At 34.5% G+C, this 13,626-nt stretch overlaps 1 protein-coding gene across 2 annotated transcripts in view; it reads left to right on the top strand.

Annotated features, from left to right (window-relative positions):
* The window catches only part of ZBTB10 (zinc finger and BTB domain containing 10), a 36,725-nt gene extending 24,954 nt beyond the window's left edge, over positions 1-11,771 (top strand). For both annotated transcript variants that reach the window (XM_045561441.1, XM_045561440.1), the window contains exons 3-6: positions 1,591-1,689; positions 6,066-6,242; positions 6,453-6,625; positions 6,896-11,771. In XM_045561441.1, coding sequence (XP_045417397.1) covers positions 1,591-1,689; positions 6,066-6,242; positions 6,453-6,625; positions 6,896-7,201 — 755 coding nt within the window. In that variant the 3' untranslated portion in view covers positions 7,202-11,771. The remainder of the gene's footprint in view (positions 1-1,590; positions 1,690-6,065; positions 6,243-6,452; positions 6,626-6,895) is intronic.
* The last annotated feature ends 1,855 nt before the right edge of the window (positions 11,772-13,626 follow it).

Below are 13,626 nucleotides of genomic sequence, written 5' to 3'. Positions count from 1 at the left end.
CGCTTTAAAATGAAGGCCAAAATTCTTACCATGGACTGGGGGGTCTGTATGACTTACATGCTTACTTGACTATCATTTTATACTATTCTTTCAATCGTTATACCATTGTGCAGTCCTACTGGCCTGTCAGTATTTCATTACCAGCTTTGTTTGTTGATTTTGGACTTTATAACTACACCCTGGAAGCATTGGTGTTAAGCACTCCATTGTATGAATATACCACAATTTATTTGCCCATTGTAAATATTTTTGAATAAGTACTTATGTACAAAGAGGTTTTTGTTTTTAATCTTAGGTTTGGGGGTGCCAGAGCAGTGAAGGATGATAATACCAACGATAAGTCTTGAATGGGAGATAGAGGGAAGATAGTTCATCAGTGGCATTTTAAAAATGTCTTCCGAAGCACCCTGGGAGGCCAAGGTGGGAGGATCACTTGAGGTCAGGAATTGGAGACCAGCCTGAGTGAGAGTGAGATTCCATCTCTACTAAAAATAGGAAAAATTAGCCAGGTATGGTGGCGTGCACCTGTAGTCCCAGCTCCTTGGGAGTCTGAGGCAGGAGAATTGTTAGAGCCCAGAAGTTTGAGGTTGCTGTGAACTAGGCTGACACCACGGCACTCTAGCCAGGGCAACAGAGTGAGACTCTATCTCAAATAAATAAATAGGTAGGTAGTTTTCCAAGACTTAGGCCGTTTGAGAGAGTACAGGAGGGTTTGTGACATTACGAGTGAGATGATACTAAGCAGAATGAGTCCTAAATATTAGGACCTTCTAAACTAGATTTCAAAGTTTATCGTAAAAGCTATGGTGAACTATTGAACATTTTAAACAAAGATTTTTGTTTTAGGAAGATCTCTCTGGCAACACTGTGGGAAATGAATAGAGGTGTGAACGTTATTTTAGAAACCAGGAGACCAGGAAGCCATGTCGCTAGTTCACTAATCCAGGAGAATAGTAACGAGTACCTGAATTAAGACAGTGGGATGGAGCAGATTTATAGGAAACTTACAGGTTGAAACCCCAAAGCACTCATCTGATTAGCCTCTCCACATCTGTTCCATATTTCAAGATTAGCTCTTAAGAATTGCCTCTTTTCCGAGGTCTTCCCTTACTGTTCTAGCTTTAGCTGGTCTTCTCCACTTGTCAACCAATACAAAAACATCAATCTGTTTATACATCTTGTACTTATGAGTTGGTAGTAGCAGGTATCGTTTGGGTGTCAGGCACCATAATTGTAACACTTGGCTTGCATTATCTAATTAGATTTCTACATCAAATCTATGATGTGGATGGATGTAAATGAGGAAACCAAGGCACATGGTCACACAGCCAGTAGCATCACTAGGATTAGCACTTAAGTCACCCTTGCTCTACAACCCATTCCTGACATTGTACTTAGTGTTTTCCGTGGGTACTTGTTCTTGTAGTTGAAAAGCATGTCTTGTGCCTTGCAGCGTTGAGCACATAGATAATTCAGTATTTACAGATAATCCTTTATTTCATCTGTATAAGAAGCAATTCCAGGAAGATTAGTGTTTTAGGTGGTAGCTATGGTATGGTTTGTAAATAAATCATTCTGTCTCCTTTTCAGATCTGGATGGTGCTCTACTCTCAGGGCCTGATGGTGATAGGAATGTGAATGCAAATTTATTGGCTGAAGCTGGCTCTAATCAAGACGGAGGTGATGCTGGTAGGTACAGGATGATTTTAGCAAGAGTTACATCTAAGGATTTGACTGTTGAGATGTGTTAACATGTTTACTGCAGCCTAGTGTAATTTCTCTCCCTTAGGGGAGAGTATAGTCTGTAAATATTTTGAATCTGTGGTAGCTATGTTTATGATGACTTTGGAAACTTGGTAAATGCGAATTGATAGATGTTTTTGCTTTTGTATGTTTGAAGGAGTCATTTATTTAGAGTTTAAAAACTCTCAAATATCAAAGGTAATTAAGTTAATAGGGTTTATGGCTTCCTGCTGGTAAATAGATACGAAATGGGGAATGATAATTATCAGAATGGTTGACAAATGTATTTTAATTAGCTTTGCAAAATAATGGTGTGGTTGTTGATGGCTATAGAAAATGTTGATCAGTTCTATGTAATATTAGCTGCATTTGGGGGGAAGCTTGATACATACAAAGAATCCATGAGTATGTTATGAGTAAAAAGGGAGAAAGGTTTCTTTAAAGAAGAATGCCAAAGTAGTAGAACGAAAAAATTGGAAAAATACCTATTTTTAATCCCCCACAGGAAATAAGATCATCAGTGGATATTAAGTCAGTGTTAATGGGCTTGTCCCACTATGATTGGGCAAAAGTAATAGCATATCCACGTGGACTCAGTATCATCCCACAGATTATTTCCAATTACAAGGGGGAAATGGTATCTTTATAATTAAAGAGATCTGAGGAACATTATCATAACCAAGTGATTAAACTTAGTATCATCTATAGTAGAACAAACTGAAATTAAGTGCCAGCTGATGTGATACACCAGCCAGTACACATTAGCTATGTAGTATTCTTGAAAATATTTAGCCTGATTCTAATCATGGAGAAAAAAATCAGATCTACATAAATCCAGTTACGTGACAGGTGCTCCAAACTCTAAAATGTTAATGTCATTAAAGACAAGCGGGGGAACCGTTAGATTAAAAGGACCAAGGAGATAAACTGAAATGCAGCATGGATGTTATTAGGTCAAAAAAACGATTGAAGGGGGGGTATTTTGGGAATGGCTGGAATTTGAATATGTCGTATGTATTATTCAACCAATTTTAAATTTCTTGGATGTGCTCTGGTTATGTAGGCTCTAGAAGACATGGGCTATACTTAGTCTTGAAGTGATGAGTGTGCAGATTTTGAAATAGTGCATAAGATATGTATACATAATGAGAAAATGGGCAAAACTAACATTTGTTGAAGATAGATAAAGGGATATGGATGTTTATTGATTCTTTCACTGTAGCTCTGGAATTCTTCTCAAAGTTGGTGGCGTGGGGGACCACAAAGGGCACTCCTTACACAAAGCAGCCAGGGCTTGTGAATATAGTGTGCACTGACCACAGTTAAGCCACAGTTCTGAAGAAGCTGCCTTAAGGTGGTTTCCCCTGACTATTTAAAAGAATTTACTAAAAAAAAATTTGAAATTGGCAGTTTTGCGGGTCAGATGTGTTGAATTTTGAAGATATTTTGCTTTTCAGAAAATCACTAATAGTGCAAGATAATTTTATTGCACTTTGTTTAGAAATCTGATGCAAGGATGGGTTTAATAGGGCTGTGTGAATTTATATATAAAATGTTAAATTTGGGCACATACATACCTTTTCAGTGGAGAATGATCCATATCATTCATTTCATTCTCAGAAGAGTAAGCCTTAGATTTAGAGTTATTTCTTTCAAAGGGTACATTTTGATCCATTAGTATTTTTGCAGCTGAGATCAGCCTTTGTCATATGACTTGTCAAAAACTTACATGTTTTCCTTAGTTTGCTGTTATGGAACAGTGTGCCCAGAAGGATATTATTGAACAGTAAGCACAATTTTGAAGTAGATCCCTAATGATACTTAAGCGTATTGAATTACAATGACAATAACTTTATTCAGACCACTCTTGTAATTTGTATAAGTAATCTCTGCTAATTCTAAGAATTAGGAGAGATGCAAGAAATTCAGGGGAAAGCTTGCTTGCTGGCTTTATTTATTTATTTGCCAGTCAAATTTAGCAGTGGGGGAGTTGTATACCAGCTTCAGTGACGCTAATGTTAATAAGTTGTGGTAACCCACAGAAGGCTTTCTTAATTAGAATTATCATTTTGTATTCCAGATAGTGTTTCTTGCCTGTCACTGTGGATGCATTTTATTATATCTTTACTGCAAGCTATCTAGAGAAACATAGGATATCAAATACAAAGAAAATCTCTAATTCTGAATCTTGGGGTCATCAGTTCATAAAATGTTTTAGGGATATTTTTCTATCTCCTTATTTTCATATATAATGAATAATATTTAACTGAATATATTAGCACATCTAACATGTTTTATGACATTAGTTTTTCAAGTATTTTGAGCAAGTCAAAAATACCAGCTATACCTTCGCATTTGCTAGATATATTTATTCAGCAAATGATTGGAGAGCATATATTTTAGACATTAGAAATACAAAGGGCCCGGTGCAGTGGCTCACACCTGTAATTCTAGCACTCCGAGAGGCCGAGTTGGAAGGATTGAGGTCAGAAGTTCTAGACCAGCCTGAGCCAAAAGCAAGATTTCTCAACAGAAAATAAAAATGAAATTAGCCGAGCATGGTGGCGCGCACCTGTAGTCCCAGCTATTTAGAAGGCTGGGGCAGGAGGATCTCTGGAGCCCAGGAGTTTGAGGTTGCAGTGAGCTGTGATGACAGCGCTACTCTAGCCCAGGCAACAGAGTGAGACCTTGTCTTTTAAAGTGAAACTAAAAGTAGATTCACCTCCACAGGCTACCACCCCCATCCTAGTCACCATCCACACACATAGAAATTTTGTTTCACTTAGGATTCTGAAAACTTTGCCCCAAACAGTAATACATTATAGTTAAATTATATATAGTTATGGGTTCAGAGGGCTTTCTTGACACCAAAAAATGGATATATTTTAAAGTACAAAACAGTTTACATTAAGAGTAATGATGTTCAGTTTTAAAACACTTTAGAGACCTTTTAACTTCATTGGGTATTAATACTTTCACCAAAGAGGAAATCTTAAGTTCTCTTAATTTTTAAGAGGGACATGTCTGGTAAATCTGGGAAAATTGAATTCTTAGGAAATCCATTTTGATAAGCATTCTTTTATTAAAACCATGATGTCCATGGGAGTAAAATAAATTATTTGATGCACTAGTAAACCATACATACATCTTGAAAGAAATGATTCAGGCAGAGGAAAGCATAGATGGCCTTGAATTGGGAGCCTGCTTATCACAGAAGTCAGTATGGACTAGAAGCAAGGGCTCCACCAGGTAAGGCTTTGTAGGATATTGGAAGTCTTTGTCTTTTACTGTGAGTGAGATGGGTGGCCCTTGCAGCCTTATGAGCAGAGTGATGACCTGCCTGCCTCTGACAGTCTTTTGCTGTACTAAGAACAGACTCTAGGAAGGCAGCAGTAGGAACTGGGAGGCAAGTTGGTAGCCACTGAAAACAATCCAAGGACCAGAGTTGATAGTTGATTGGATCAGGGTGGCAATGGCTGTAGAGGATTCTGGATATATTCCTATTGCCAGAAGATTCCTGGTCTGGGGAATTACTTACGAAGTCAGAATGGAATTAAATCCGGAGGAGATAATTCCTGCCCTTGCTAATCTGAAGATCCTTAAGCACATGTTACTCTATTTTGAATTCTACCTTCTGGACTTTGTTTTGTGTAAGAATGGAGTTAGTAGAAAGAGAAGTTTCAATGAACCTCAAGAGTATTCAGTTACTCTTGCCCTAATATGTCTAAAACAATTCTAGTAATAGAAGAACTTTAGTTCATTTTTTTCTTGGAGACACAGGGTCCTCTCACTCTGCCCAGATTAGAGTGCATTGGCATGATCATAAACTCGATGTAACCTCAAACTCTTTGGCTCAGGCAATCCTCCTATCTTAACCACCTGATTTAGTCAATTTTTCTATATTTGATAAGATTATATGATTGTTTTGGATACAATAAAGGAGAATATCCCATTTGACAGTTGGGCTTCAAAGTGATAGATTCTCAAGCGATAGAATAGTTAGGAATAGCAACCATGAAGAGTTCTGTTTTGAATATGTTTGAAACCCAACATTTAAAAGGGTAATTTCTCATGGCCTTCCCACAATTAAATAATATTCATGGGGTTTTTTTTAATTGGATTTTTTCCTATATTGAATGTATTTTAAATTTGAGTTTTTAAAATTGTGATAATAAGTATGGAGACAACTTAGACTGAAATGTGGAGTTAACTAGCTTTTAAGATGTTCTGTTATGCTCATAAGATACAAATATATTTTCTATTTTCTGACACTAATAAGAGAGAGATCTTTATTACCGTTACTTCAAATCACTTTTTGTTAGGTACTTCACATGATTTCAAGTATGGTTTGATGCCTGGCCCTTCAAGTGATTTCAAGTATGGGTTGATACCAGGTACTTCAAATGACTTCAAGTATGGATTGATACCAGGTGCTTCAAACGATTTCAAGTATGGATTATTGCCGGAATCTTGGCCAAAACAAGAAACTTGGGAAAATGGCAAGTATTAGTCAACTAAACAAATACAGAATTATCAAATACTTTTTAACAATTAAAAGCTTCCATATTCTGAGTTTAAAAAATCAAATAGTAGCAGCCCTATGTCAATTACTGTTTCCAGGTGTAGAGATGGAAGTTGTTTTGATAGCAAGTTTTCTGTTCAATGTATAGTAAGTACTTTCTGCTTTTTTTCTTTTTTAATTTTTACAGGTGAATCATCTCTAATCATGAACAAGTTAAAATGCCCTCATTGTAGCTATGTAGCCAAATACAGACGAACACTAAAAAGGCACTTGCTCATTCATACGGGAGTGAGATCATTTAGCTGTGATATTTGTGGAAAGCTGTTTACTCGAAGAGAACATGTAAAAAGACATTCCCTGGTAAGTAACTTTAAATACACTTGAGCTTTGAGATAAACTATATGTATGACAGTGAAGGTTAAAGGGATTTTAACAGTTAATTACAAATTTAAGGAAGGTTGATTATTAAATAAATTGCTTTAGGCAAAGAATGTGAATGAGACTGAATTTCATACAGAAAAGCAATGGTGTATCCACTCATTATTGTTAAATATATGGTTCAATTTGAGTGGTTCAAATGCATTCTATTTTCTATACCATCCTTATTGAATTTTTCCCCCTTTCAATCAGGTGCATAAAAAGGATAAAAAATACAAATGTATGGTGTGTAAGAAGATCTTCATGTTAGCAGCCAGTGTTGGAATAAGACATGGATCTCGACGCTATGGTGTTTGTGTAGACTGTGCAGATAAATCACAGCCAGGAGGGCAAGAAGGTGTAGATCAGGGACAGGATACAGAATTCCCTCGGGATGAAGAGTATGAGGAGAATGAAGTAGGAGAAGCTGATGAAGAGCTGGTTGATGATGGAGAAGATCAGAATGATCCATCTCGATGGGATGAATCAGGAGATGTTTGTATGTCTCTAGATGATTAACTGACCTACTATACTCCTCAAGAATGCTGCATTTTGGACATAATATGAATCGACAATTTGGATTGTTGAACTTGAAGGCTTGCAAAATATGGTACATGCTGGATGGTAGTTATGTTGCTGTGAAAACTGTAGGGTCAAAGCCTTATAGCAAAAAAAATTTTTTTTTATATTTGCACAGGACTGTACAGCAAACAACCATGTGGTTGGATTACATGGAGTCCCCACATTCAGTCAGTTATCAAAGTAAAATATTTTTTATTTATAGGATATACAGTAACTATTTGGGTCCTATGAAAATATATTACCTGTCCTTATAGAGCTTACATTCATGTGCTACTTTAACATGAATGAAGAAAATCCATTTATGGAAGTACAGTGACAGTTGACCCAATCACTCTGTCCATCAAACCACTCAGGCTAGTTTGTACTAGTAGAGTTTTGTTTCTATTTTTATTTTTATTAATTTTATTTTTTTTAATACAGATTTTCAGTGAGGGGCTTTTTCAACCCCATTGGTTCTATTTTCTTGTATTTTTCCATTTTAATTTGCTTCATAACTTAAACCAAGTCTCCTCTAGTCTTAGGTATTATTTCTCAATTTTGTGCTGATGGGCATGTTTATAAGAACTGGAGAGATAATTTATTGGAATGAACTAACTGACTTCCCCCATCTCCCCTTTCCTTTTTGACATGAATTTTACTACACAAATGAAGAATGATGTTGCAGAGTTACCGTGGTGAAGTTGACAAATACCACTAAAATGATTATGATTTAGAAGTAACTTTTTCTTGCTGCTCTAATCTGATAAATGGTTATATATAATGTTTTCTGACATGGTATTTGGTTTTGGGTATCTGTTACTTTGGCATTATTCTTGTTTGCCTCTTTTTATTTTTGCCAGTGTACTATACCTCAGTCCTATTTGAAAGACCTAATCAAAAGAAAAGTCATAGAAATAATAAGTAAAATGATTTGTTTCATAATTTATCCCCCATGTCCAGTTTGGTTAGTTTGTGTTATGCAATAGAAGTGAAATATCAGGTTTTTATCCCTGTGCCCTTTTTATCATTAAAATTAACACAAAATATGCATTCTCTTTTGTTTCATACTTACTGGGAGATTGAGTGCTTAAAAATTATGATTGATAATTAAATTATTTTTCCATTCTTTAAAGTCACTACACCTACATATAGTCTTTCTAGTAGTCACCATGATGAAACAATCTCCAAAAATCTTACAAATAAAATATTGAGAGGCTTTATTCCATTAACTAAATTCTTCAGGGTACAAAGGGTGATCCTTAAGTTGAAATGTCAGATTTATTTAGCCTGGTGACAAATGAATTAGCTGATTGTGGAACTCAGCAGCATTTCACATATTATAAACATGTATCACATTTTATCAGCATATTGTATATTCTATAAGGTTGAGGAACATATTTTCAGCTTTCTTTTAAATAAAAATTGAATATATTTTCCTATTTTATATCAGGTAACTAAATTATGCTAGTTGTGTGAGAAAAAATTGCAAAGGTGCTTTGACAGATACAATCCTTTCGGTGCTCTATCTGATCAAAGTTGAAAAGTTGATATGTTTTTTCAGAGCAAGCTTTATCATTGTCTCTGATTTCAGTAGAATGATGGTTTAATGTTAGACAATGATGTTTCTGCTTGGATAAATCAAAGATAAATTACAGTTACATGGTTAGATACATCTTTTGTCACCTATACTTTATTGTAGTTTCTACATAACTGTAAACCTGAAAGATGAATAGTTTTGGTTTGATTTTTGTTTAAAACTGAAGAATATATCTTAATGTTCTAGACAAATGAGTAAAATGTATTTCTGGTGAGGTCCAAAGTAGAAATTAGTTGGGCAAAAATACTATGAATGAAAAAGTATTTTAAACGTAAAATGTTCCTTGTGAATATGTAAGTATAGTATAAAGATTTCTTTCATCCCATTTATTCCCTTCCTTTAAAATAAACTAGTTTACAATTGGTAGATCTGTCTATATATAAATATATATTAAAGAGCAAAGATATATATCTAAAAAATCACCTAAATCTGCTTTATTAGACTACAGTTCACTTATTGCATAGAAACTGGACTTGGCTTTACATTCTTAATGTACTTTTACTTTTCCTCAAGATATGAATTTATTATTCTCTTGAAACTGAATTTTCTTTTACTACTTAAATCATTTATGTATATCTGGTAAATTATGACCAAATTTTTGTTAGATTGCATACAGTAAATTGAAATACACACTTGGTACACTACGGGATTTTGTTGTGCTTTTGTTTTGGTTTTAGTTGGAAACAAGATTTGATGTAGATGGCTTGTTACTGTTAATTTAAAATATTCTATAATTGTCCATTACCTTTTATGTTGTGTTGTGACAGATTTGGCTATATTTTTAGTCAATTGAAATATAATACTTTAAAAGTTTGTTTTTAGGTAATCCAAAGGAAAAATGTGTATACTCTAGAATATGTTAGCCTCAGCCTATATAAAAATTTCTTTGAAGTAAACATTTTACCAGAAACAGAATTGACAGATTTTTCTACTTGCTGACTGCCTAACTTATTTTGTTTCATGATCTCGAGGGACTTCCTTTTCCCGTGTAGATCTTTTTAAAAAATAGTTTTAGTACTAAGGTATACTACTGGACATTTCTATTTTTTTAAGTATATTCTTTTTCTGACTTACAATTTCAGGAAGTTGATAGATACTAAGAACTTAATGATTGGTCTCAGAGGTAAAAATGGAATACTCATAATTTTATCTGTAGAACTCTGGCAGAATTATGTTACACATTTGGTGAAGTTTTCTCTTGTAATTTATATTTTAAATGAAAAAATATTTTAAAGCTTCTAATTTTAATGAAAAGGAAGAGTATAAACTGTTTCATATTCACTCTGTAGTAACAGACCCTCTCAAATCAAGATCATGTATTATTTCTTAGAATTCTCAGACAGCTACTTCCATATGGTCCCCTCTTTGTCATAGTTCTTGGCTCTCGTTTTTCTTATTTACTAGATGTTTTGCTAAATTTTAGCACCGTAGCAATTGAGAGCTTAAAAAAAGAAACATTTCAGGAAGGGGAAACTGAACAGTAATGAGTAGCTTTGAAATTCCGGGGAAAAACACTAGCTAGTTTAGGTGGAGCCATCCTGGTGAAGAGTGAGCTAAATGAGTTAATTCATGTAAAGTGCTTAGAACACTGGTACATAATAGGTGCATAATACATCTTAGTTGTTTAATAATAGATAAGAACCAAGAGGAAAAGAAGAAATGAGAAAAGGGGGAAAGGAGGGAAAAAATAGGAAATAAAAGGATTAGGACTTGGAAATTTATATTATCACAATATAGTATAAATGGCCTGGAGATTACTGGAGTAGTGTAATGTGAGGAAAGGTGTGAAGGAAAATAGATTTTAAAACATCTTAAATTTTTAAAACTTCAGTAAGTTTTATATTTTTAGGATTTTCTGAACATAGCATGACAGGTTTAGATCCATTTTTCTGAAGAATGATTTCAAAAGCTACCAATTTTATTTGTGTGCCCACACTTGCCGCTGTGCTATATGCATTATTTTCTCTAATCCTCTATAAGGTAGGTGCTAACAGTCTCCATTTTATAGATGAAGAAAGGCTGTGAAATTCAGAATCTTGGCTTATTTAATGCAGCCATGATAGAACTGGATTTGACCAGGTCTGATTCTGAAACCCATGCTCTTTCTTGGAGGCTCTGTTGCTGCCTCATTAAACAACTCTTTTGTAGAATTTCAGCTCTTTAAAGGAGTCTATGGAGATTTATATTTTTCCTATAAAGCAGCTATGTTAGGAATTTTGTGTCCTTCCTTCCCCAACAAATATCCTTACTACCTTTTCCTCCTGATAAAGCAATTGTTTTGTCACTTTAAGAAGACACAACCTCAGTGTAGCACATGCTATTAATCAGCTGTGGTATTTTGATTTTTAAAAGGATGGTTTTTATCTGAAAAACTAGATACAAACCCCAGTTTTTGTGCCGTTCAGTCACCCAGATCCTTAAACTTAACTATGGTACATAATATACTCGTTAGAACTAACAAACAGGTTTTTTCTTAGTCACAATAGGATTTAAAATGGAAAGTTTTTTTCCTGCTGTATCCCTGCTTTCAACTGAAATTCTAGGTAGTTTAAAATGTGTTAGGGATAAGCACACTTTAAAAGATGTTTTCTAGCCCTGAATTTTATGACAGTGGGTACTTAAATTTGGAGTACACTAGCTATTGAGAACAAAATTTTGGGTTGTAGAGAGGGATGGTTTAGGCCATTATGAAATGGGAGGAGAATCAGCATTTTAAACACTGTAAACATAAAAGAACACTTTCTTCTGCCTGCTGTTTGTAAAAGCTCTTTGGGAAGATCTTTTACGAAGACCAATTTTTTTTAATGTAAATTACCTACCTAATATAAATGTCCTAAGACATGTATGTAAACTTCCGAAACTGTTTTGTCTGTGTATTTAGAAAATACACAAGAATATCAGACCTAAAAATATAAACTTGTGAGCACTAAACTGCTTCTGGCTTTGTGAATTTTATTGACTCTGACATTCAATTCAGATTTCTTTGCCAACTGTACTAATTTAGACTAATTGGGGTAAGGGGAACACCTTTGTAAACTTTAACTTATGTAAAATCCAGATACCTTTGTACTTAAGGTTTACAAGTTTGAATTATAGAATATTATGAGGGTTTTTATTTTGGTTTTGTATGTTTTTATTTGAAAGTACATAAATGACAAACTACCTCCTAGTAACCCTAATTTGATTAATTAATAGCAGTTGCCAGGCGCAGTGACTCCAGCCTGAAATCTCAGTCACTTGTGAGGCTGGCAGGAGGATCGCTTGAGCCCAGGAGTTCAAAGCTGCAGTGAGCTATGATTGCACCACTGCACTCCAGCCTGGGTGACAGAGCAAGACTGTATCTCTTTACAAAAAAAAAAAGAAAAAGATTTGTAATCAGTGTATCTTCCATCTTTATTTACTTTTATGATTCTTTACAGGTTTTAGGAAACTTTATAAAAAATTCCTCTGAATTTCCATATAATTTACCCTTGTACATAATCTTGGGAAAATAAATGGGTTGAAAAGTAAAGGTAAACTGCTTCATCCCATATTTACTGTATGTTTGTGGGTTTATTGATCACAAGTAAATACGTAAGATATTCTTTGAACCTTTATATTAATACAGAGAATATAGTTAACTAGTTTTTTTAGGTTTTTTAAAACTTAGAACAAAGGAAATCATAAAATGGCCATATTCTCAGATTTTATTAAAGAAATGGGAGTTTTTAGTTTTTGGAGAAAGGCAAAGTAAAGGGGGTACCCACATGGCATCATCTCTAAACATGTAAAGAACTGTCATGTGGCAGAAGAATTAAGACATTCTGTGCAGTTCTAAGAGGCAATGATTGGGACCACTCGGCTCAAGATTAAAAAGCAGTTTCAAATTATCCAAAGATGAAATGGGGTTGCTTCAGAAAAAAATCTGAATCTCCTACCACTGGAGATAGTCTACATAAAGTGAAGATTATCCGGCAATCATTGTGGCTAAGGCAATATTGACCAAACTTCCCTATTTCAGAGTTGTTTTTTTTTTTTCCCCCAAGTGTTGGGATCATCATAGTTACCAACTTGTTTTGCTTAGTAAACAGAAAATAATTGATAAAGTTATGTATAAATACTTGAATGTTTTCACACTAAAAATTTTAGGAGAAACTTTAGAAAATTTAAAATTAAGACATCAAATTTAGCTTAATGGAAAAAATTGCTATTTGAGCCTTTTTCTTTTTTATTGCAAATCATCACAGACCAGTGTTTGGGTGCTGGTGTAGGAAATTGAATTACTGGATCTATGATTAGATAAGAAAAATAAAGCTACTTCAGAACTTAGGCTATGGCATAACTTTCTAAAGTTAGAATTAAAGAAGGAAATAAACTACAGGAAATCTATTCAACTACAATAAATTTTAAAAATCAGCTTCATAACTGCGTGGTACCTTACCTGGTTTATTTTTTTCCCACCACAACCAATCTTATGTTTGGCAATAAGAAAATGCTAATCTTTCAAATGTAGTAAGGTATGTGTCAGAATCTTAGTGAAAGCTAAACACAAGACAGTCAACTTTTTGTGACATGTCCCAATAGTTGGTGAGAGAGTAATTAGTGCATTAAACGGTTTCAAGATAATTGTAGAATTAGTGAGGTTGAAAGAGACCTTCAGAGACTATCTTGTGAAGCATACCCAGAGAGGCTACTACAACTATTACAGTCAATTTTAGGACCATGGACTCCTGAACTTCCATTTCAGTATAAATTTCCCTGTATCAAACTGGTTCAGTAAGTATTTGAGATTAGGGAAAAGTTTGAA

This window comes from Lemur catta, chromosome 9, assembly GCF_020740605.2.
Source record: "Lemur catta isolate mLemCat1 chromosome 9, mLemCat1.pri, whole genome shotgun sequence".
NCBI classification, from domain to species: domain Eukaryota; kingdom Metazoa; phylum Chordata; class Mammalia; order Primates; family Lemuridae; genus Lemur; species Lemur catta.
The sequence above is the reverse complement of the archived record's forward strand: the minus strand, read 5'-3'. Positions and strand labels throughout refer to the sequence as shown.